Source organism: Mustela putorius, unplaced genomic scaffold, assembly GCF_011764305.1.
Source record: "Mustela putorius furo isolate JIRA1106 unplaced genomic scaffold, ASM1176430v1.1 tig00003853_pilon_pilon_pilon, whole genome shotgun sequence".
Taxonomy (NCBI): Eukaryota; Metazoa; Chordata; class Mammalia; order Carnivora; family Mustelidae; genus Mustela; species Mustela putorius.
The window spans coordinates 42,656,543-42,679,714 of record NW_025422005.1 but is presented as its reverse complement, the minus strand read 5'-3'; the positions used below and the strand labels follow the sequence as shown (position 1 = coordinate 42,679,714).

The 23,172-nt window shown below is 51.8% G+C and overlaps 1 protein-coding gene across 1 annotated transcript; it reads right to left on the bottom strand.

Annotated features, from left to right (window-relative positions):
- Positions 1 to 14,625: 14,625 nt before the first annotated feature.
- DMRTB1 (DMRT like family B with proline rich C-terminal 1) lies at positions 14,626 to 22,660 on the bottom strand. Its single transcript, XM_045063423.1, has 4 exons — positions 22,035 to 22,660; positions 20,225 to 20,430; positions 16,746 to 16,971; positions 14,626 to 15,529 (listed from the first exon to the last, which is right to left on the bottom strand). The coding sequence occupies exons 1-4, from the start codon at positions 22,612 to 22,614 to the stop codon at positions 15,447 to 15,449; spliced, it is 1,095 nt and encodes a 364-aa protein (XP_044919358.1). The 5' UTR covers positions 22,615 to 22,660; the 3' UTR covers positions 14,626 to 15,446.
- Between the last annotated feature and the right edge of the window lie 512 nt (positions 22,661 to 23,172).

Sequence of the window (23,172 nt, the reverse complement as noted above, 5' to 3'; positions counted from 1 at the left end):
CTCTAAGGGCAGGTCATGATCCATGTGACCCAGCCCCTGGATCTCTGAGCCCCAGGGAATTTCTTTCAGTTTGTCAAACATGAAAACCTCTCTCCAACCTCAGAGATTTTACACATGCTGCTTATCTGCCAGGACCCATCTCTGTCCACCTTATCCCCAGTTTATGAGGGGAAAACCAGTGTCCCCTCCTCCAGGAAACCTCGGTCTCTTCAAGCTGGCCAAGCGCCTTCCCAGGTCCCACAGGTCCCACAGGCCCCAGGCTTCCTCTGTCCAGTGCTGATCCCTCTGGATATCACAGAACACAGACAAGTGTGTCTCCTATAAGAGTAAGAACTCATCCTTCCTGGGTACTTTCTAAGTACTTTGCATATATTAATCCTATAGTGTATAGAATAAGCCCATTGTTCCCTCTGCTGCACAGATGGAGAAAGTGAGGCCTTGTGTCCTTCATTCAGGGCCAGAGCCAAGCACACAGTCTGTATCGGGCAGGGCTTCCCAGACCCAGGGCCCTGTAGGAACAGATGCCTCCAAATCTGGTTTAAATGGAAACCAGCCTCCGAGCCACTCCCCGCCCCACCACCAGCCCTGGATGAAGCCTCTGCACTCCCTTTCATGCTGTTTATTCTTTGGAACAAATTGTGAGTTTTACAAGACATTCAGGGCCTGTGGTGGCAAACACATGCTCTCACGGTGAGAGCTCTCGGACCTGCTGCACCCCCAGCCCCGCTCCTGCTGGGGCTCCACCATGCGCCACCGGCAGCCTCCAGCAGGCTTTCACCCCGCCCTTTGGCCACCAAGGAATGAGGGCCTCCCCACTCTGCAGCAGCTCAACCCTCACAACATCCCAGGACAAGGCACTACCATTATGTCCGCTCAGCAAAGGAGGAAACTGATGTCCCCAGAAGAGAGGCAAGGTGCCCACAGTCCCAAGGCTGGTTGGAGAGGAAGCTGGGAATTCAAACCCAGGTCTCCTGGTTACAAAACACACAGCTTCACTCCTCCTGCCTTCAAGGCCCAGAAAGCCGAGAGCTTTTGTGTACCTTGTGGCTGGCCTGCTGTTCTCTAGTCATACTGTCCTGGAAAAGCCCAAAGGCCTAATAAGCAGGGGCCTTGTATTCTTGGCCTGCGTCTGCATGCTGGGAAGTTATGCACCTCCCTGGGCCTCAGTTTCCCCTTCTGATGATTGTCAGGTCACACCCCTCTGAATGGTGACCCTGCCAGTGAGGAGGTTCTCCGTTCTCTTTTCTACAAGTTTCTGGTAACCCTTAGAACTGTCCAGAACACCAGAGTTTATTTAATCCAACAGGTATTTCCCAACTAACACTTTGTTTTTCAAAATAAAGTAATTGAACAAGAGCTCCATAAGTGTAAAACTACGTAGACTCCACTATGAGGCAACCCCTTCTCTTCTGAGGGATAAATTGGGGGGAAAACCCATTTGCCTCATATTCAAGCATATGTGGGAGCTGCCTGTCCTCAGAGGTCCGGAGGAGAACCCTGACTGCACTAGACTTCTTTTGGGGGCACTGATCCTAACATACTACAGAGGACAAAAGTGTGCATGGCCTCTTTACCATGGCATTAAAGGCTTCCTGTATCTGCTCTTGAACAGCTCCTCTGGCCCATCTCTTACCCCAACCTTGTGCCCCCTGTGCTCCAGGCATCCTTCCCTGAGCTGCCCAAGACTTCAGGCCCATGGGGAGAGTTCCTGGGAGGGGAGAGTTGTAGACTCAGGTGGGCCAGGGCAGGCATCTGAAAGGTAACATTGCTCTGAAACCAGAAAGACAGAGACAAGAGCCAGACCAGCAAAAGCATTCTAGGGAGAGCAAACAGCAGGTGCAAAGGCCCTGAGGCAAGGATGAACTCAGAGTGTGTCCGAAGAGGCCAGCCTACTGGCATATGGCGGGTGAGGGGAAGAGTGGCAGAAGATGAAGGGAGAGATGGGCCAGTAGAGGCTTGGGCAGTGATGTCCTCAGTAGCACTGGCCCACAGTGGAACCTGCACACCTGAGTACCAGCTGGAGGGAGAGTGTGAGAATGCAGGTAAAACAAATGGGTGAGTGTAAGCAATGTAATATTCAGTGAAAAAAGTTTGTTCCAAAGACAATAGCCTAAAATAACTTTTAAAAACCAGCCATTTAGGAATACATATGGATGTGATGAAATTTAAAAAAAAAAAAAAAGGAAAGCAAGCAAATGAGGCACTGGGATTCAGGATGCTGGTGACTGTGGGTGGGGGAGGTAAGAGCAGGATTGGGGACCAGATGGCTGGGCAGAGGACTTTTGTCTGGAGCGATGGATTCGTGGGTGCTTATCACATTATTAAAAACAAACAAGCAAACCCGTGCGGCTCATGCACGCACCCATGGTGAATTTGTCTCATGGACCAGCCTGGGTAGGAGCCATTTGATCCAGAACCTCCGAGACTGGGCCCGGGGATTGGGGTTTTACTCAAAGAGCAGTGGGAGCCACTGCAGGGTTTGGGCCGGGGAGTGACTTCATTTGGTTCCCATTTTATAAGGATCCCTCTATTTATGGAAATCAGAGCGAGGGGTGGGGGGGGAGGAGAGGGAGGCAAACCTGCCAGTCAGAAGACCACTGCCATTGCCCAGGCAGGGAGCGGTGTGGGAGTACAGGAGGAAATATGGGAGTGCAAGGGGCCAGCAGGGGCTGTTAAAGTGAGGGCTCTGGTTTGCCCCTCAGGCTGGAGATGTGTAGTAGTTACTCTCCCTCCGTGTCTACCTTCTCTTCTCCACCCCATGTTGTGTCCAGAGGAGCCGTGACCCCCGTAGACAGAATGCCCCGGGCTCCCGGAGTGTCTGGTTTCCCGGAGGAGATCAGAGGGCAGGAGAGGCTAGAATCTGGAATACTGCTGCCACCATGAAAGATGTACTGTTACACCTTATAGCAATGACGCCTGCACAAGAAGCTCATACTGGAAGGGTCTCTTTGGATTTTGGAAGTTGTCTACAACATTCATGGGGACCATCATCTCCTGGGGGCCTGGCAGGCCTGCTAGCTGGGGATGGACCTGAAGTAAGAGAGGGCTCTGCATTCTGTCCAGGCTGCTGGTCTGCTGCATGGCCATGTGACCCAGCAGCCCCAGTGGGGTGAGCAAGCTCTGGGGCAGATGGGGGCGCAGGCGGGGTGCAATCGCCGTTGTGCCCCACAGAATCGGTGCATGCTGCTGAGCTTCCGGAGCCAAGCTTGCTCTCCCCTGCTGGCAGCTCTCCTCCTTAGAAAGCAGCCCAGGCTGGCCACTGGCTCTGGGAGGGGCCAGACCCCACAGTCACGAGACACCCAAGGGCTGTGTGACCTGAGCTGCTGGCTGGATGTCCTCCTGGTGCCTCTGTTCCCCTGGCCCCTGTCCTCTCCCCTGCTCTGGGCCCCAGGGGGCTAACATGTGGGACTATATTAAGGGGCTCCTTTGCCCTCTGGCTTTTGGCTGAGCTCAGCATCAGGGAGCCCTGGCAGGAGACTGGATGGCGGGGGAGGGGGGGTCACAGTCATTATACTCCCGGCTCCCTTTTCCAGGGTATCCTTGGGAGGGACATCATTGCTCTGTCATAGCAGATTCTCCACAGCTAGCTAGTGGCCTAGCTGCTCTGTCCCCTCACTTCTTCAGCCCTAGGGATGCTAACAAACTCTCCAGTCACTGCACTAACCCAGTATAATTTCCTACTACCTACCAAATCTTCTTATAAGTTCCCTTACTGACACACGCCTCCTTAACTTATCCAATTTCAGCATGCTGTTTCCTGCTGGGACTCTAAAAGATGATAGGTGTGTAGGCAGAATTTTACTTAATTTTTTTTTTTTTAAGTAGCGAGGGAGAGGGAGAGAGAGAATCTCAAGCAAACTCCTTTTCGAGCTTCGAGCTGAACCCCAACAGAGGGCTTGACTCTAAAACCCTGAGATCATGACCTGAGCCAAAATCAAGAGTCAGACACTTAACCAATTGAGCCACCATGGCACCCCATGCAGGCAGAAGCCCCCTGGGGTATGTGTCCTGTATAATCCCCTTCGCTTGAGTCTTCCTCTGCTGTAACAGTCACTCCTGGGGTTATGTAACATAAGACCCTATCCTGGCTCACTGGAGGGAGACTCTTCTGCTGGCCTTGAAGAAGAAACTAGCATGCTGAGAGAGACCCGTGTGATTAGGACCAGAGGATGGCCGGTAGGAACTGAGTGATTTCCAATCAACAGCCAGCTGGAAGAGGGGGACGCCAGTCCTGCAACTGCCGGGAACCAAATTCTGCCAACAAGCAGAATGAGTCTGAACAAGGACCTTAAGCCTCAGATAACATTGCAGCCCGGGCCATCCCTCTGATTTCTGCCTGGTGAGATGCTAAGCACAGAACACAGGCGTGCGGTTACCCAGTTTCTGATCTCCAGTCCCTGTGAGATGACAAGTGAGTGTTGTTTGAAGCCGCTAAGTCTGTAGTGATTTGTCACGCAGCAAAAGAAAACAAACATGCTGGATTGGACCCATCCCTCCAAATCATAAAGCTGGGTGTGAGCAGCAACTCTCCCTCATTCCATGTAGACGCGTGCACAAAACTGGGGGGAACAGGTCCAGCAGGCACAAGTACATCAAATGGACATATGGCTTAGATGCCATTGGACCTGCTGCTGGTGTTCTGCTATCCCTTTGGGGAAATCCCTGTGACCAGTAAGCAGAAGAGAAACCACTAGAAGCCCCAGGTTTACACATGAGTGTGCACTGGAGTAAATGGAGGCACATTACAGCCTACTCGGGGTTCCCCAAAGAGAGTTGTAAAGGGAGATGCTTCCAGGGGTGCGTGCCCGCTCCCTGTGGGAGGAGAGACAGCCTGAGGTGTGCACTTACACTGATTCATGGGCAGAGGTTCCAGGGTCAGCCAGCTACTCGGCAACTTGAACAAGACTGGAAAGCTGGGGGCAGGTCAGTAGGTATGCGGCCCAGCCTCTCCAGATAGGCGAAGAGCGAAGACCTTCCTCTCCTGAGTAGATGAGCGCCAGAGGGTAGTCACTGCAGAAGAGGCTTTCGCGAACTGGGGGGACGAGTTGGACATCAGTCCGACTCTCTCCAGCCAGTCCTGGCCTCCCTCCTTGGGCTCATGAACAAAATGACCATGGCAGGCATTGTATTAGTCTGCATGGGCTGCCATAACAGAGCGGGTGGCTTAAACAACAGAATTTTACTGCTCGTGGTTTTGGAGGCTGGGAAGTTCAAGGTCAAGGTGCCCGCAAGGTGGGTTTCATTCTGCGGCTTCTTCTCTTGGCTTAGAGGTGGTGCCGTCTTACTTTGGGCTTCTGTGACCTCTTCTTGGTGTGCATGGAAAGGAAGAGAGGGAACTCTCGGGTGTCACTTGTTAGAAAGACACTAATCCTATGGGATCAGGGCCCTTCCCTTAGAATGTCATTTAACCCTCATTACCTCTGTAGAGTCCCCGTAGATGGGGCCTCTACAGCCACATGGGAGGGTTGGACCTTCCATATATGAATTACTGGGGGACACGAACATTCCATCCATACCAGCTGGGGTAGAGGGTCCTCTCAGGCTCGACAGCACGGGTCTCCGCCTACCAAAGTTGGTTTGGCTACTGCCATTGGTGAGGGCCCGGTCTGTGTGCAACACGGGCTAGTGCTGCCCAGTTTGGACATCACTCCTCAGGAACCATGATGATGGCAAGTTAATCACACTGGGTGTCGTCCACTATGAGGAGCGCCATCAATTAATCCTCTTGGAATCTGGGTATAGATCTGCCTTCTCTGCTGGATGCTTCCACCAGGAGCACCATCTGTGGCCATGCAGAATCCTTTCTCCATCACCAGGGATGCCGCGCTGTATTGCCTCCAACCCAGGAATGCAATTAACAGGGAGAGAAGTGTGGTCATGGGCTCACACCTAGGAGCTGCTAGCCTGCAGAGGTGGCGGATGGCTTCGGAAGTTTCAGTGATTGTGCTGGCGGGAGGCTAGCATCGTGGGAAGCAGCAGAGCTGTCACGTAGGGTGGGCTGTGTGCCTTAATTAGTGACCAGTGGGTGGGGCTGTCTCCCACCAGGGGTATCCCCACCCACGTTTTTATTTCAATAACCGCTTGCTTGCATGGGATTCACATGTCATACTGCTCTCCCATTCCAAGTGTACAATTCAATGGGTTTTAGCATCTTCACAGATGTGCAAGCATCAGCAGAGCCCGCTCACGCTCCCCCCTCCATAACTCTCTTACAGAACTTTCGGTTCCCATCTCTGCAACATAGCAGATCATGTTGAGCTCTGCCCAGATCCCCTCAGATTCCTTTTTTCCATATTTGGGCCCCTCCTGGATTCAGAGTGTTTTTGCATCCAATGGGGGGCATCGAGGCTCTTTCTCCAAGAACATCCCTTGCATTCCCAGAACCGGCTTGGCCCACAGGCTCAGACAGCTGGTAGTGCCCAGGCACGTACATCTCCCACCGAGCAGCCCTTAATCAGGGACTGAGAGTGGAGAGGAGCGGAAGCCTGACTCTCCAGCCTTGTGTGCTGATAACTTGGAGTCATGACGTCCACTCCAGAGCTGTCACACTGAGGCTGAGAGCTGACCTGAAACGGCATCATTTTGGCTTCCCCCCATTCCCTGTCCTAATCCCCATTCCCCCTTCCTGGCCTCCCCCAAGACAACTTCTTTCATAAATCACTTCTTCACCAAACCTCATGTTGGGGGTCTGTTTCTGAGAAATCCACACTAGGACAGCAGTCTTTGGCTCAGCAGTTTTGGGGGTGCTCTTTCCCCTTAGCCCTTCTCAAGGGGCTTCCACCAGGAAACACAGCCATGATTCCCCCTGATTAGGGCTTCCACTGAGCCACTCTGAGCTCTTCGAGCTACTGGTCCGATAGGCAGAGTGGTTGTGCTGGCCTGGGTGGGTGGTACCGATTACCGATAGGCAAGGGAACTCTGCAGCACATGGGGAAGAGGACATCCCCCAGGGACCCACTGAGGTTGGGGACAGACACTTCCGGTTGGCAGGAAGCTGCAGCAAACCCCAAGTCAGGATGACAAGGATTCGGGCCCTAGGAGGGTAAAGAACTAGGTCACCCTACCAGGTAGGGAACCCTCAGCCGTGGCACTTCCAGAGCATGAGGGGAACATAGAATGTGTGCTAGGAAACAGCAGGAATGATTGGCCTCCACCTTTCAATGGGCTGCAGACATGGTGACCACAGCCACCATCTACACTATAGCTTGACTAATGAATTTCCTTCCCCTTTTCTGCCATCCAGCTCACGTTCTAGCTTAGGCATTAGGTGGGAATGTGACTACCTGAGGGCACTCATGGGAATGTAGCAGCTGGTGGGCTTCGTGGCCCTCCCCTCATTTTTAAGATGAAAGTTTCTTGCTCTGAGAGAAGAGCAAAGACAGGGAGTGACACAGCCCCTGTACAGACCCACCTCTAACCCACCTTCCCCCCAGCATCCAACCCGCTTGAGGAACACTTTTTGTGAATCTCTAGAACTTTCCAAGTTGACTTCTGTTTCCTACCAGAACCATATGGTATTGAACCTGAACCTGAACCTACAGGACAGGCAGTTGGAGAGGTCGCATGGACAAAGGTGACACATGTCTAGAGCCCAGGCTAGTCCTTACTATGTATTAGATGGAGGGTAAGGGACGGACCTGCATAAGCTACTGGAGAGAAACAGCCCTGAGATGCAGAAAGGAGTGCCCAGGCCCCCAAGAGAGTGCGGACAGGCAGAAAGCAGGCCCAGAAGGGGGCGGGAAGCAGCAATAAATGGAGGAGGAGCTGCCAGGAGATAGGAAGGAGAGAGGAGTGTCCCAGACGTCTAAAGAAATGCATGAAAATGGGTTAGGAGGTTGAGAGAGCAAATGACAGAGAACTGACCTCTGGGTTTGGCCCCAAGGTCATCACTAGTGACCTCAATGGGAGAGTTAGAGGTCATCCTTTCCTGCGATGAACCCAAAGAAGAGGCAAGTGAGTGCCATGAAGTCTTGCAGGGAAACTTGCAGGGCACAGCTGGCCCCAAACTCAGGCAAGTCCAGACTTCCTCATGAGACTCTGTGCAGGCTCCTCGGAGGTGCCCATGAGGCCCAAGGGAGGGCTGGCCGAGGCAGAAGGCACCGCACCAGCAAGGCCTATAGGCATTTGGGGAAATCGCAGTGCAAAAGAGGACTAAAGACGTAGAAGACTCTGGAGCAATCAAATGGGTTGCGGGTTTCAAAGGCCTTATAGGCCAGCCTGGGGAGCTGGGCCTTGGTCCCAGAGCAGTGAGGAGCCAGAGAAGGGTTTAGGTGAGGGAGTCATCAGATCAGGGTGTTAGGATGCCCAGGTTAGCTCATGGGAAGGAAAATCCCACCTCGTCTTGGGGCAACACCAGGCTGGGCCCACTGTAGGTGCCTGATAAATACTGACTCCGAAAACAGAGCACAGGCTGTTTTGAATGTTGGAGATGGTGGCTGACATCACCCATGACTGATGTTAATATGCTGCGGTAGTAAAAAATCTACTCCAAATTGGGGGGGGGGGGAATCTAAAAGCCAGATGTTCAAAAGCACTGGCTTAATTATAGACTGACCGTGAAATGGCCAGGGTTTCAAAACCAGGTATGTTTCACACATTTCAGACCGAGGTGTTATCGCTTGTTTTTCCCAAGTGGGGCGAGGGAGTGCGGAGAGCTATGGTTTTGGCAAATGGCTGACGACGTCAGAAGGCAACTCGGTGTTTGCTGGGGAACTGGCATAGAGCTGGGAATTAATTGCCCATGAATGTGGAAAAACAGCCAAGTCCCCACAGAATGTTCCATGGCCTGCGTCTACTACCAAGAAGAAAGAAAGAAAGAAAGAAAAAATATGTTCTGATTCCAATTATAAAAAGAAAAAAGATGAAGCAAAGACACCACCCAGCAGCTAATTACTGACAGGCCGAAGCCTGTACCAGCTCAAATGGAAGAGCTGACAGGATAGAATGTTAGCATCTTACTCTCTGCTGTTAATAAAATGTAGCACAAAGGCCCAGAGGAGCCGTACATCTGCTCACAGGATGCTGCTCAGCTTGGGGAAACTTCCCGGCCTGCTGGCCCACTGGCTCACCACGGCTGCAGTGGGATCCCTGGTCTGGGCTCGCGGGGCCGGGGCGAAGGATGTCGTGCTGTGGGGAGTGGACAGCCCCCTGGAGGGTGACACGGGCTGAGGCCTGCTGGCCAGGATGCCCTCAGCAGAATGGCGGTGTCTGTGTCACCGGCCGAGGGTCTCTGAGCCCTGAGGGGTCAGCTGGACGGCCCCCGCTTGAGAAGAAAATTCCAGCAAGAGAAAAACACATATAAAATTAAGTCAACGGTCAGAGCAAACAACCGGAAACCACCTCAACATCTGGTAACAGTGCACTGCTTAAATAAAGGAAAACGCATCCCTTCGACGAAATACTACACAGCTGCTAAGAAGAACGAGACAGCTGGGAGGCTCTCCAAACTTGAATGCAGTTCACGACTGGGGTCGGAAGTGAATTAAGGGCTCTGTGAACTTGGCGGGGGAAGAATTACATCTTGATGTTTGCTAACCTCTAACTATAATTTAGTGTTTCCTTCAATTATGAATATAGGCCACAAACCCCGGAAGAATTAGTGGTGACTTGGTCACCAGAGAGAGAAGTCACAGATTTTCTCATAGGGCCTTCGAGTTGCTGCAGGTATCTCAGAAAAATCAATTACATCACGACTATGAAACTATTAATAATGTTTATACCCGCTGCTCAATCTTATTATTTAATGCATTAGTAAAGAAATACATGTATTACTAAACCACAAATGTATTTCTCTATTTTGACAAGTATATTAAACATAATTGGTTTCCTCTGTAACCTTATGTGTTTTATTTTATCCATTTAAAGCACTGTTCTGTGAAGGGGTCAAAGGCTTTCCCAGACTGACAAAGGGGTCCATGGTTTAAAAAAAGCTCAGAAGCCCTGATCCAGTGTTAATGAAAAGAGAAATGTGGAGAACAGCGTGGATCATGTGCTACCATTTGTATGGCTTTTTTTTTTTTTCAAGCAGATCAATGGAACAGATTAAAAACCTCAGAAATAGACTCACACGAGTAGACTCAATTGATGTTTGACAAAAGTGTAAAAACAATTCAATGGAGGAAGGACGGTCTTTTCAATACAAGGTGCTAGAGCACTGGGACATCCATGGGCAAAAAAAATCACACCTTATACAAAATTTAACTCAAATGTAACAGGTGAAAGTGAATCCAAATAAATTGGGTGGGCTGTACCAATGTCAGTATTCTGCTTGTGATCTTATACTATAGTTTTGCATCATGTAACGATTGGGGGAAAGTAGGTCAAGCGTCCATGAGATTTCTCTGTGTTATTTCTGACAAGTGCATGTGAATATATAATTATCTCAAAATTAAAAATTAGTCAACAAAATAAAGCTTGTACAAATTATCTCTGGGTGGGGAGACACACACAAAAGGGGGACATCGGTGAGGAGAAAAACGAGAAGGGGAAATGGAGGTGGGGGAAAAAATCTGTTTCTGGCTTATCCTTACAAACTGTGTATGATTTCCATGCATTCTTCATATTCACAATTATTTTTAAAGAGAAACAAACAAACGTCTCCTGGAGAGAGATGAAGAAATGAGTGTGAGAAGAAATTATCCCAGTCAGAGTCAAAACTCTTTCCTGGGTTACACTTGAATTACAAGTATTATTATTGATAAATTTTCCAGCAACCTTGTGAAAGGATTTTGATCAAAATGTGAATATACTATTAATACTCATTTCTTCGAAAAATGACTTCATGCTTCTTTGTTCATTTTCAAAATGAAATTATAGGGTTTGGGGGAAAAAATGTTTAAAATGATTTCATTCCTTGTGTGAGAACTGAGCTGAATTACAGTGTGCAGGCAGCCTGTCCGCGTCTTGAAGGGCAGCGGGCTGGGTAGAGTCCCAGGAGGCAACACAACCTTTCCAGGACTCATATCTCTCCCTTGTGGAGGAGGAGGAGAGTACAGGGTGGCTAGGAACTTAGCTCTAGACTCAAGTGGAACTCTGATTTAACCCCAACTCTGCCACTTAGAGACGGTATGGCCAAGCATGAGAACCTAACCTCTGTAGGTGTCCGTCTTGCGGTCTGTAAGATGGGGGTATTGTGGTGTCTGCCTGGGGGAGTCACTGTGAGAATTCACAGAGACAATTTGTGGAAAGTGCGCAGTACAGTGCCTGGTACATGGGGAGGGCTGGCAAGTAAAGAGCCACAGCTAATATGCTTTGTAAGTCTTCACCCCCAACACAGTCTTAAAGAAGAGGCTGCTGTCGATCATCTGATAATGCAGGTACCACATATTATGTACTTTGAGAGGCGGCATCAGAGGTGACATTTCAGGCAAGAGCTCCCTACATTCTTAGCATGCCCCTGAACCAAAGGGAGGCTCAGAGAGGGTATGTGATGTGCCCCAAAACACACAGCTATAGAAAGGCGAGGAGGAAGAGCGGGGCCTGAAGACCCTGAGCCTTGGCCAATGAGAAGAGGCCATGCCTCAACCAAGGTCTCTGAGCAGCCCTCAAGTAAGAGGAACCTAGGCCCAGGTCCACCAAGGCTATAACACCCAGGAGTGGAAGGAGCTACTAGGATCCCCAGAGCTGCAGAGAGAGGATCTCCTCCCCTGCCTCAGGGTCCAAGGGATGTGTTTTGTCTACAAGAGGTTGCAGAGCACCCCCACTCTCCAGAAAAGCCAGGGGTGTCAGGGTGGGAGAGATTCTCTCCAGAGGGTTTTGGGGATCAAACCTATTAGTGCTGCCTTAGAAGACACACCTCCTTGCTCCACACAAACCTCAAGAACAAGCATTCTGGGGCGCCTGGGTGCCTCAGTGGGTTAAAGCCTCTCCTTTTGGCTCAGGTCATGATTCCAGGGTCTTGGAATTGAGCCCCGCCATCAGGCTCTCTGCTCGGCGGGGAGCCTGCTTCCTCCTCTCGCTCTCTCTGCCTGCCTCTCTGCCTACTTGTGATCTCTGTCAAATAAATAAATAAAATCTTTAAAAAAAAAAAAGAGAGAGATAAAGAAAGAAAAGAAAAGAAGGAAGGAAGAAAGAAGGAAAGAAAAGACCAAACGTTCTGTCAGTCCCAGCTCACACAGTGGTGTTTATGGTGAACCCCAGGCCACAGTCAGAGCTCAGACACCAGCAAATGCTGCCTGCCTTCTGAGCACCCTTCTCACACCGGTCTCCAGAATGCCTACTTCAGTGTTTTCTCAGGAGGCTATGTGTGCTGTGGTCAGTAGAGTGGGTGGTGGTTTCAAGAGGCCAGTGTCCTTAGGCTGCTCTCCCTATGCTATGTTAGAATCCGCTCAGAAACTAGGGTGCATTCACCTGGTTTAAAAAAAAATCTGAAGAAGTAACTCAGGGAGAAATGGATATTAAAAACTCTGTGACTGGTGCTCAGGGATGTATGTGTTCCTCTGCACCCTCCTGGTCACGTAGAAGCTATGTGACTTTGGGCAAATCACTATCCCTCTCTTTGCCTCACTTTCCTTCATAAAATACAAATGGTAAAACCCCTCTTCCCTTCACCTTCTTTGGGGGCACAGGGTTGGGGCTGGTGTCTGAAGACGAAGATAAAAGGGCACCTATTTCCTAGGCAGGGCAGCGCAAAGAGGACTGCGCAGCGGCTAGCAATCACCTAGCGCAGACTGGATGCTCATCGCTTTGATTTCCCGGGAGAGCCCAGGTCTCTGGGGGGCGCTTCAAGCCCGCGCTGCAGAAAAACTATTCCTTCGCCTCCTCTGGCGTGGGAGCTGCGCTATTCTTTGTGGTCCGTCGCTAGGCAACAGCACGGTTGTTGCCTGCGCGCCCCCTCCTGGCAGCGCCCTTACAGTACACCTGGCGTCCCACAATGCCAGCCAGCTGCCTTCCAGAACATTCTCCAAGCTTGTAGCCAAGTCTGTCTTTGGGGAAGAGCAGTACTGCTCCTGGCTGCGTTTCTCTCTTCTCATCCTTTCCTGCACTCTACTGCAAGACCTGGGCTGGGTTAGCTTCTTAAGAATGGAGGCTGGAGAGGTGGGCAGGCCGACTCTGTTGAAAATGTTGGCCTCAGAGCAGCAGGGAGCCATAGAAGGTGTGTGAGCAAAGCAGCAATATGAGAAGATCTGGTGTTTCAGTGCTCATGCTGTTGCTGCTAAAGGGACAGCCTGGAGGAACAGGGCATTAAAGGAGGCTCAGACTGGATTGACTGGGAAGGCTACTGGGAAAGGGAGCAGGTGTCCACTGACCCCTAAAGTAAACATGGTGAGAACACACACATAAGGGCAAGGTGGGGCTATCAAAACTTGAGCTTCACACCAGGGGCAAGGGAAGATGGTAGGTCTCCAATCCTGCCCCACACTTCTTTTCACCCCAGCCGGCACCCTCAAGTTTCCAGGAAAGATGCAAACTGATCTCCAGAGGTTCAACAGATCACAGGCCTCTAGAACTGAGAAATCCTCCCTTTGTGGAGTCCTGTGGACACAAACTCCAGCAACAGATACTGCCCTTCTCAGCAGGCCAGAACTTCCCATCTCAAACCCCACAGGCTTAAATAAATACTCACTTTCTTGCACTGGTCTGGATTGCTATGGAGTCCATGTAGTCAAACTTTTATAACGTGTGTGTGTGTGTGTGTGTTGATCAGAAATACTTTAATGCAGTTTGACTGAAAAAGCTTTCAAAACATGGAGTCTAAGATAAAACAAAGTGTAATGAAAAAATAGGGGCACGGATCCAGGCTTACTTGGCCACACTGACATGCCAGGGCCCAGTGAGTGCAGGGGGAGTGAGGCCAACGGGAAGGCAGGGCTCCTATAGTGCTGTGAACCCAGGGCACAACCAGCACTGTTGAGGGGAGGGCTGGCATGGGGGTACCTTCAGCATCAAAGCCAAGCTAGTCTGAAGTCACATCATCAGGTCCAGACTGAAGCCAATGCTGACCTATGGGCCTCGGCACGCTTAGATCAGCCCCGCTAGAAGAACTTTCTATAATGCAGTAAATGAAACATTTCTAAAACTATATCCTGTTCCAGGGCCTTCCAACAGAGCAGCCCCAGGCCCAGCCACTGCCCTTATGTTGGGAGAACAGCCGAGTATCACTTTTCAGTGATCGTCCTACCACTTGTCCTGTGACCATGCTGGGACACCCCTGCCTGCAGGCAAGTTGCAGGAAGGTCAGCCTGTTCTCTTGAATGTCAGTCCTTCCCTGGACAGAGAACAGGACACAGTCTCTTACCCAGAATTGTTCACTCCAGGTCCCCTACTCTCCACATCCCCCTACTGGGAGTGCCTACTTTCACTTTCAAGTTGGAGTTGAGACCCCAACTTCTCCAGAAGGCTTTCTCTCACCACCCCCCCACAGCTGGGTGAGGGAAACGAAAAGACATCTTTATATTTTGGGATCTGCATCAGATTTCCTCGAAAGCTCTCCGCTGCTTTAAAAAGAAAAAACCAAAATGGTGATAATACCAACAATGATAGTCAAAAGTCTCATAGCCTGGCCCAAGCCTCTTGCTTGCTAACAGAGGCAAAGGGAGAAGGGAGGCAGGCCAGGCCCTGACCCAACCCTCTACCCAACACCACCTCCCACAAGGATTTAAAGAGAGAATAAACCTTCCACAACAATTTCTACTGCTTATTTTATTTCAACAGTCAACTGATCCCAGAGAGGAAGTGGATACAGAGATGGTTTAGAAGCACATTCTACTCTCTGAGAATTGCATCAATGCTTAGGAACAGCCTACTTTTTAAAGTTGGCAATCACTATAAAAATATCAAATAGTCAAACTGTAATAGATTTTTTTTCAAACCAGAAATAATGCCTATAATGGCTTAAACTTTATGGAGGGGAGACGAAGCAGCCCCAGCGGTCAGAATACTTAGAGAAGCCCCTTGGAAATGGGGCGAGGGGCAATGGCCAAGTAGCCCTCGCGGGCCAGAGCAGCAGAGAAGAACGCTGTGGAACTGGCTGTCAGTGCCGAGGGTCCTGCTGACCACACCGGCCACCTGGATGTGCTGGGGGCTTGGTGTCTGTGCTACCCCCAGTTGGGACCAAATAGAGACAGAAGCAGAAGGCTGGACTCGTGCCTCCTGTCCTGGAGCGGGGCCTGAGGAAATCAAAGACCGCAACTGGGAGTGAGTTTAACAGCCACACAACCCAGACTCGGTTAAATTCATTCCTAAATGTGAGCTTCCACCAGCCCCGTGATCCTCAGAGCCCTGGCCCTCCCCTGCTAACCAACCATCCTCCACGCTCCTGGTCAATCCCACATCTCAGAATCGAGAGAACTTTAGAAATCCCCCTCCTCCCTCCTGTCTTGAAATGGAAATAAACTGCCATCTTACACCCACCACTATCCTTCCTCCCTACACATGGCCAAAAGCAGATGAGAACATCGTTGCTGGAACACCCCACACCCCCACCCTGCTGGCCCGAGGGCCTGGGCCTAATCAGACGGCTCCTGAGAGGGCGGCTGGCTGGGCTCACAGGGCGGCGCTGCGGGCACTTCGGCGTCCTGCTCCTGGTCGTCTGGGAAGGACAAAGAAGAAGGGCTGGATTTACAAAGAGGGAATGACCTACTTTCAGAGGCAGACTTTCTGTAAGGCATTCTCCCCACTCCCAGCCCCAGCGGAGGATGCCTTTGCCCTTCCTCTGCGGGGTATTCGGACACTGGCAACTGAGCCTGGGCCCCGCGACACAGAGTCCAACTGACCCTCCAGCCAGGCAGTGAGAAGCCAGCTACCCCGCGGCTCTGAACCTCAGCGTCTTTCTGCCTCACAATAGATCACGTCAGCCAGGGGATGAGGGGAAACAGTAAACAAGAACGCACACTAAGGCCATCCTCGGGCTCATGTTCTGTTTAGTCCTCAGAATCCCCTCCTGAGGTGGGGACCACCCGTCTGCCTTGGCAGAAGGTGAAGCTGAGGCACAAGGACTGAAGGGACTTGCTGCGGGCCCCACAGCTGCTAAGGGCCCAAGTCAGGACCCACACCCCCGCTGTCTGGCTCCGCAGCTGGGTGTGCTTCAAGCTACACGACAGCTCTTCAGCCCGCAGATCTGGGCGTCTCACACACAGCAAGTGTGCAACAGGTCTCTTACTTCCTTTTCTTTCCTAAGGAGCCTCAGGGAAGGATTGAAAGGGAAAAAAAAAATCCTAGAACCTTCAAAGCTGTAAGAGCCCTCAACAGAAAACCTAAAGCATTTTTACATCCAGATTGTCAGTTGACTGTCACGGTCACCCCATGACAGGACCCATTTTACAGAGGCAAAGACAGGCCTAGCTCCTGGCCTGTTTCTCTCCACCAAGCAGCTGGGGGCAGAGGGTTACCCCTAGCAGCCCCAGCCCAGCCCCAGCCGCTGCTCCAGGCTCAGCATCTAATCTCTCCCTAGCTGGAGAGGCCCAGCCAAGCCAGAGAGGCCAGGCGCCTCTGGTCTTCTCAACACACAGCATGCATGGCAACCTGCACACCTAGCCCTCAGGCGCGGATGGGGAGAGAATCACCATTGCACCTGGAGCCTCTCTGGGTTCCACTGGTTTTCTCACCTGGGACTGGGGACTCCCTCTTGTGGATGCTTGCATATGGAATAAAGGGAGGTGTATAAGGAAAAAGCTCAAGCCTGGGCCCAATGCATTCTAATTTCTGCTCTCCATTTCCCTTCTTTCCGCATCCACTTCAGAGTAGGCCCCCTTCCTCTGGAAAACCTTCCTGGCTCCCCAGAAATTGGCAGACTGGAGCCCACTTACCAGTGGTTTCCTTGTCCGTATCAGACAGGACAGTGAGAGAGAAGGATGCCGGGGGCGGCGGTGGCGGCAGCGGCGGCAGGAAGTGCAGCGCAGACAGGAAGCCCGGCGGGAGAAACTGAGGCTGTGGCGGCTGCGGCGGCTGCGGCGGCTGCGGCGGCTGCAGCGGCTGCGGCGGGGGTGGCGGCGGGTAGTAGCTGGGCTGGTAGTCTCCCACCGGCTCGGGCACCTGCAGCAGGCAAGCCAGAGAGGGAGAGGGTTAGTCAGACAGGCTTCTCAAATGGGTTCACGCTCCTCAATGGCGGGGGCAGGGGGTCTCCCCAAGGGGCAGATTCACCATGTGCCCCCCACACCTGGGCACAGGGCACTTGAGACATGGTGTTTGGCAAATACCCACCAAATGATTGAAGGGAAGAAGGAATTCAGGCACAAAGTCACACTGAGCCCTCTCGTATAGGCATAGATGCAGAACCTCCTTCCACCCTCAGGACCCCATGACGTTCCTCACTATAACGATGACAGACTGTGTCCATGAGGGCAAGCTCTGGGCCCCGGGCCGCAGAACTGGTAAGCGGTAGAGGCGGAACCGGATCCATCTGTCGGGCTCTACTGCTTCGTGCTGCAGAAGGGTCTGAATGCATCCCAACCCCTTGTGGTCCCTTTTCCTGGTACAGCTGAGAACTTGAGAGTCAGGGGGCCTTGGAGGCCCTATTCTAACACCACAGAAGAGCTGAGTGCGGTGCAGCCGTTCCTGAGGCAAGGGCAGCTGGGGGACCTCAGCAAAGCGGGCCGCCCTCTGTGCAGCTACTCCTCCTTCTGGACATGGAAGCCGTGCTTGTGCCGCAGGACCCTAAGGCTGGAATGGGGGCGTCTGGAGGGAGGACTACACAGCTTAGCGCTGAACAGAGAAAGATGTGAATGCAATAAAAAATCATAATAAATTTCAGATGTAGTTCCTCTTATTTACTTCTGCATCCAGAAACTTCAGAGCACTTTACAAGCTGTGTTCTGGAGAACCCTGGTGTCCTATAAGATATTTTATGTGCTCTTTAAAGTGTCCTTTGACAAAGGAGTTTGAGAAACCCCACGCACTGCCACCACATCGGTGAGTCACACATGAGCACATTAAATAAAGCCTTGAGGCAGTCTGTAAAAATCTTAGATTCTTCCAGCCTTTCCTAACAAGGAAAGGAAGAAAGCCCACCTTCAAGTATCTACTACGTGCCAGACCCCATGCCAAGCACTTTCCATGCATTACATCTTCTTCAATCTGTCAACGGCCCTATGAGATAGGTCCTCTTTCCCCTACCAGCCAGACTGAGAACCTGAGTCAGACCCTCAGAGGTTAGATGGCTTCCCCAGGCCATATGGCTAGTAAACATAGGAGACAGGACTGGATCCCAGGTCTGTCCAACTCCAAGCTTGTGCTGTTTCGTGGGAAGAGAACAGAGGAAGTGAAGAAGCAGCAAATGGGGCAGGGACAGGAATAGGAGGCTGAAGACATCTCTGGGGAGTATCTCCGAGCCCAGGCAGGGGGCAGCAGGACAAGGATGAAAGCAGTTCATAGGCTCTTGGGTCTTGAAACAGCATTAAAAATAAATGCCTGATCCTCTATCCAGACGTGAAGGGGGTGGGAAGGGGGATTATTAGTGCTTTAATTCCAAGCTGCTCAGCCAAGTCTCTCCCTGGATCACAGCTCCTGCCTGGGGCCCGTGGTGGCAGCTCAGGCCCAGATAAACCAACTGAGATCACACTCTTAACAAAGGCCGTCTGGCAAGCCTGTCAATCAGAGCTTTACCCTGGACGCCAGGCTCCATCCAAGCTTCTGTGTGAGCAGACGGTGGGTGCATGCTTCACTTGGCCAGAGCCCCCTCTTTGTGTGAAGGCTGGAGGCTCTGTGCTCTCCTTGGGGCTGTAATGGGGGTGGCCAGCATGAGAGTTCAGGTGTGGCAGGGGTGGTGGTGACAGTCAAGGTCCATGTTTGCTCTGTCTCTGTATGACAAACATACCTCAGGAAGGGTGTCCCCAGTGAGTACCAGGGCTCCAGGTTGGGGACTGCTCTGTTACTGACCAGCTATGTAATCTGAACCCTAGGCCCTCCCTCTCCAGTTCTGTGCCCACAAACAAATACTTTGCTTCCCCGAGTCATTGTCTTCTACTCTACAGTTGGGGTAATACAGCGTACCCTGATGGTTCACACAAGGGTGAGTAGCATCTTGGAAATTATCAAGACCAGGGGTCTTCAAACTCTTTTGCCATGAATCAATGGAAAATGACTTATGTAAAACTTTACAATGTCTAAAATAGAAGAGATGCTGTTGGGGTGGCAGCCAGAGTGGGGACCCAGCACCCTGCTTGCCTGACCTGTGTGGACACATCTGGGAGGGAGTGGCAGAATTCCACTGGCTCTGTTCTGCAGCTAAGAAAATATCAAGTGCTCTTCTTTCTTCTCAATCACCTTCCACATTAAACCAAGAAGGCTGCTCAGTCTTCACTCTTCTCTACCCTCCACCCAAGAGAAACATCTAACACCCAAGATTAGGCATTTAGCTCTGAGGGAGGGGGGAAAAGTAATGGTGGTCTACGTTTTCATGAACTTGAGCTGCATTCGAGACAACCTGCCCCACAGGTCCAGCCCAATGCGGCCAAGTCAGGACTGGTTACCCAAGCCTCTGACTATCCTACAGTCCTGACTGACTTCAGGGTTGCCAAAAGGGAAAGGGCTTTTAGCCACTCTGGTCTGGAAGGAGCTGGTAACCAATGCCACAAAGCTGGTCTCCCCAACTTGTACCTCACACAGCAGGGATGGCCTGACTCCTCCATACTCCTTATTCAAAACTCGAGGCTTAAAGAGCACCACAGTTAGTTTAGGACCAGTAATCTTACAAAAAGATTAAATCTCATCGTTCTTTCAACAAATATTTCCTGAGGTGACAGGTGTTTGGTGAAAGATTTCCCTATTTTTCATGACTAACATTCAATACTTCCCGAAAGCAGCCCAAAATCTCAAGGGGCCCCTATCTTTGGGCAAGGGACCTACGTCTGCTCCTAGCTCTGCCCTCAACTGTGTGGTGCCAGGACAGTGAGACTTCCTTCCTGATACCTCAGCGAAATAAAGCCCTTCTGGCCCCAACATGCCATCAGTCTAGACTGGCAGTCTCACTCAGTGGGGGGTACCGTGCAGCTGCCCCCCAGGTTTATCTGAGGTTTCTCTGTGTTCCTTCTTGCCTGATCTCCCAGCTCTGAAAAGCACATGCCACAGCCCAGCCAGGCCAACTTGTTTACATATGAATGGACTTGCCCACACGCGTCCCCTCTGAGAGGTGTACACTGCACAAGGTCAGTGTTGTACCGGTCCTGCCAGTGCTCAGGGCCTGGCACAGACTGCCCCATCAGCTTGCTTTCTGGGACTGAGCATCCATAAGAGCAATGGGGCATCTGGGATAAGGAGGAACTGGGAAAGGAATGGGGACGGGACTTACCAAGGCTCCTCCATGGAAGTGGCTGCAGGACACATGCCGGAAGCCCCGCTGCAGGGGGATCCCTGGGGTTGGGGAGCCTTCTTGGTAGCCCAGTGGGAATGGACAATAAGAATGCATGTTGGAGCAGCTGGGGTACAGCTTAGAAGGGTCTCTCTCCAGGTACTCAGACCCCACCACACAGTCTGAGCCGATGCTCAGAGGGAACCCTGGAAAGGTAAGCAATGAAGGAAACGTTAAAAACACACACAGCTAGAGAAAGGAGCATCACGTCACTGTACAAAGGTAGCAGCAAAACACTCAAAGCCACTTACAAAGAACTCCCCCATCCATTGTGCTTTTGATCCTCTCTGCTTTTTAAGCCCTTCAGCTATGTCCCACTGCTCTTAGAAAAAGTCCTTGGCACAGTCATAAAGCCCCATGAGGGCTGGTTCCTGCCTCCACTCTGGCCTCCTCATGCACTATAACCCAGCAGCTTCTCCTTTCTCATCAACCTCACTGCCTTTGCAGATGCTGCTCCCTCAGTTTAGAAGGCTTTCTCCCCAACCTCACTGTGCCTCAGAAAGTCCTCAGTACTCAGCTGACTCTTTCCTCAGACCGCAACAAAACCATCAATTATTCGAGCTCTATACATTGATTTGCATGATTCCTTGATCGGCACTGTCCCTCCCATGAGGGCAAGATCCTTGAAGGCAACAAATGTGACTTTTCCCTCTTTGCGTCTTCATCACTAGTGCTGTGGAACGGTTAAGTGCTCAGCCCCTGTTGAGATGGAACGGAGAAAGGCACTATGTCTGTGGAAAGTTATCTTCTAGAATTGCTGTTTCAGGTCTGTCTTCCCCCTCTAGTTTCTTGGGGGCCTAAATTTTCTTAGAATGCCCCACAAGGAACTGGCCTTCAGAGAGCATCCAGGCCAATCCCTTTCACATAGAGGGGAGAGACTGCCACAGAAGGAAGGAGTTTGCCTAAGGTGCCTGAGCAGTCTCCCAGTCTCCTATGCTCTTTCTACCACACTGCCATAGAGAAAACCAAAAGAAATCACGTGTCTGCACCCCCAAAAGAGCCTCAAATCTAAATGTAACTTGAAACTGTGCTTTAATATTGAAAACCACCAAGACATAAGGAACCATGTAATTTAGGCATATGGTGGGAAGGGAGGAAAAAGAGGCAATATTAACAGACCAACTGTTCTCCAGTGGGGTGCAGAGAACCGTCTCCTTTCCACTTTCTGGAAAAGGGTGCGAACGGGTGCGCAGGCGCATTGGGCCAGGCCTTTTCAAAGGAAGTTGGCTGGGCGGAGCCTCCAGCAACTGGAACAGGAAGAGTGCGCATGCGCAGTCATAGTTGCACATGCGCAGTCACCATCGCGCGGGCCCACCCACCGGGAGCGCCTTGAAAAAGGCGCCACCAGCCCAAGAAAAGCGCGGGAAGAAGTGCGCAAGTGCAGTAGGGCCCATCTAGCTAAGGCGTCTTCCTGGAGGAGAAGCCACAGTTAAGGGATTGGGGGCCATTTTCTTTTTCCCAAGATGGAAACGCAAGAAGCTATATGTTAAAAGCTGCCAGAACCACCCATTACTTTCTAGCTTTTTTTTTATCTTTCTGCAAAATGAACCCCCAACCCAATTCTGTACATAGAGAACGGCTTTCCACAGCAAGAGTACCTCTGAAAGCATTTACCCCACCCACACCCCAAGGGCCCATCCCGGCACGATCCAGGGTGGCCCGGGCCGCTGGCGTGGGGCACCGGGAGGCTGCAACCCAGAAAGGCATCCCAGGGGGTGGGGCGAGGCCACGCGGGGCCAGGGAATCTTACCGAAGTCCGCGAATGGCGGGCTGGGCATGGGCCGCAGCGGCCTGCGCAGCTCCAAGCGGCCGGGATAGCCCTTGCCTGCGGCCTCCGCCCCAAGCTGGGGCCCCACGGAACTGGGCATGGCGACGGTGGCTCGTTCGCTCAGCCCCACGTGGCCGCGGCTGCCCAGAACTGGCTGGAAGGCGCTCGGGCCCGGGCTCGGGCCCCGCGGAGGCCTCTCGGGGAAGCCCGCGGCCACGCGGCACTCTGGGCCAAGCTCCCGGTCTCCCGAAACGGCCAGTGGAAGCAGCTGGCGGAGGCTTGGGCCCGGGACGGCAGCCGCAGCCCCAGACAACAGCTCCGGCCCGTGTGCGCCAAGGGCCATCTCCTGCTCCTCCTCGGAGGCCTGCTTCTTGAGCACCTTCTGCGCGGCCATAATCTTCTGGCGCTCAGTGATCAGGTAGCACTTCTCGCAGGTGCACTGCTTCCAGCGACACTTGCCCGCGTGGCCCTTGACCGGCACCAGGAAACCGTGGTTCCGGCACCGCGAGCACTTGGGGGTACGCAGCATCTTGTCGGCCAGCTTGGCAGGATCTGCCTTCATAGCACAACCGCCACCTCTGGAAGCTGCCGAGCGAGTGCAGCCAGGACGAGCGGCGCCCCACAAGTCTCTGGTGCTGGGGACTTTGGATACATTTGTAACAAAGTGGCTCTCAGTAGGTCCTGGTAGCTGCATAGGACCCTTGCATTTTCCCTCCTTTTTTGGAGTGCAAAATTTGGAGACTTTGTGTGTCTTGGTTAATTACATGCAAGGGATTGGGTTGAATAAATTCTTCATGGAATGCTATTGCATGTATGTCATCTGAATTATCTGAAGTTTTACCCATTTAATTTTCCAAACTTGCTGTTCCCGCCACACAGAAGGTATTTTTGTAACTTCAAAAGAGGCGGAGTGATAGTCAACGGTCCACAGATTTAAAGCTCCGGAGGCACGGAGCTCTCAGTAAACCCATTCCGGGAGAGAAGCATCTTAAGAGGCAAACTGTGCTTCTCCTTCCAAAAGTTGCTGCTTCTGCTGAATTTCATTTCCCTCCCCTGCTGAGAAGCAGCTCGCAGTGATGCTTCCAGAATATTCTCAAGAGCTCAGTGTAGTGTGATAGTT

Excerpts from the sequence above, each read along its gene's own strand:
- DMRTB1 (XM_045063423.1), bottom strand. The coding sequence starts at position 22,614 with ATGAAGGCAGATCCTGCCAAGCTGGCCGACAAGATGCTGCGTACCCCC. Across the intron at positions 20,431-22,034 it reads CCCGCCATTCGCGGACTTCG|GGTTCCCTCTGAGCATCGGC; the intron begins GTAAGATTCCCT and ends TTACCTTTCCAG. Across the intron at positions 16,972-20,224 it reads ACTTCCATGGAGGAGCCTTG|GTGCCCGAGCCGGTGGGAGA; the intron begins GTAAGTCCCGTC and ends TGCCTGCTGCAG.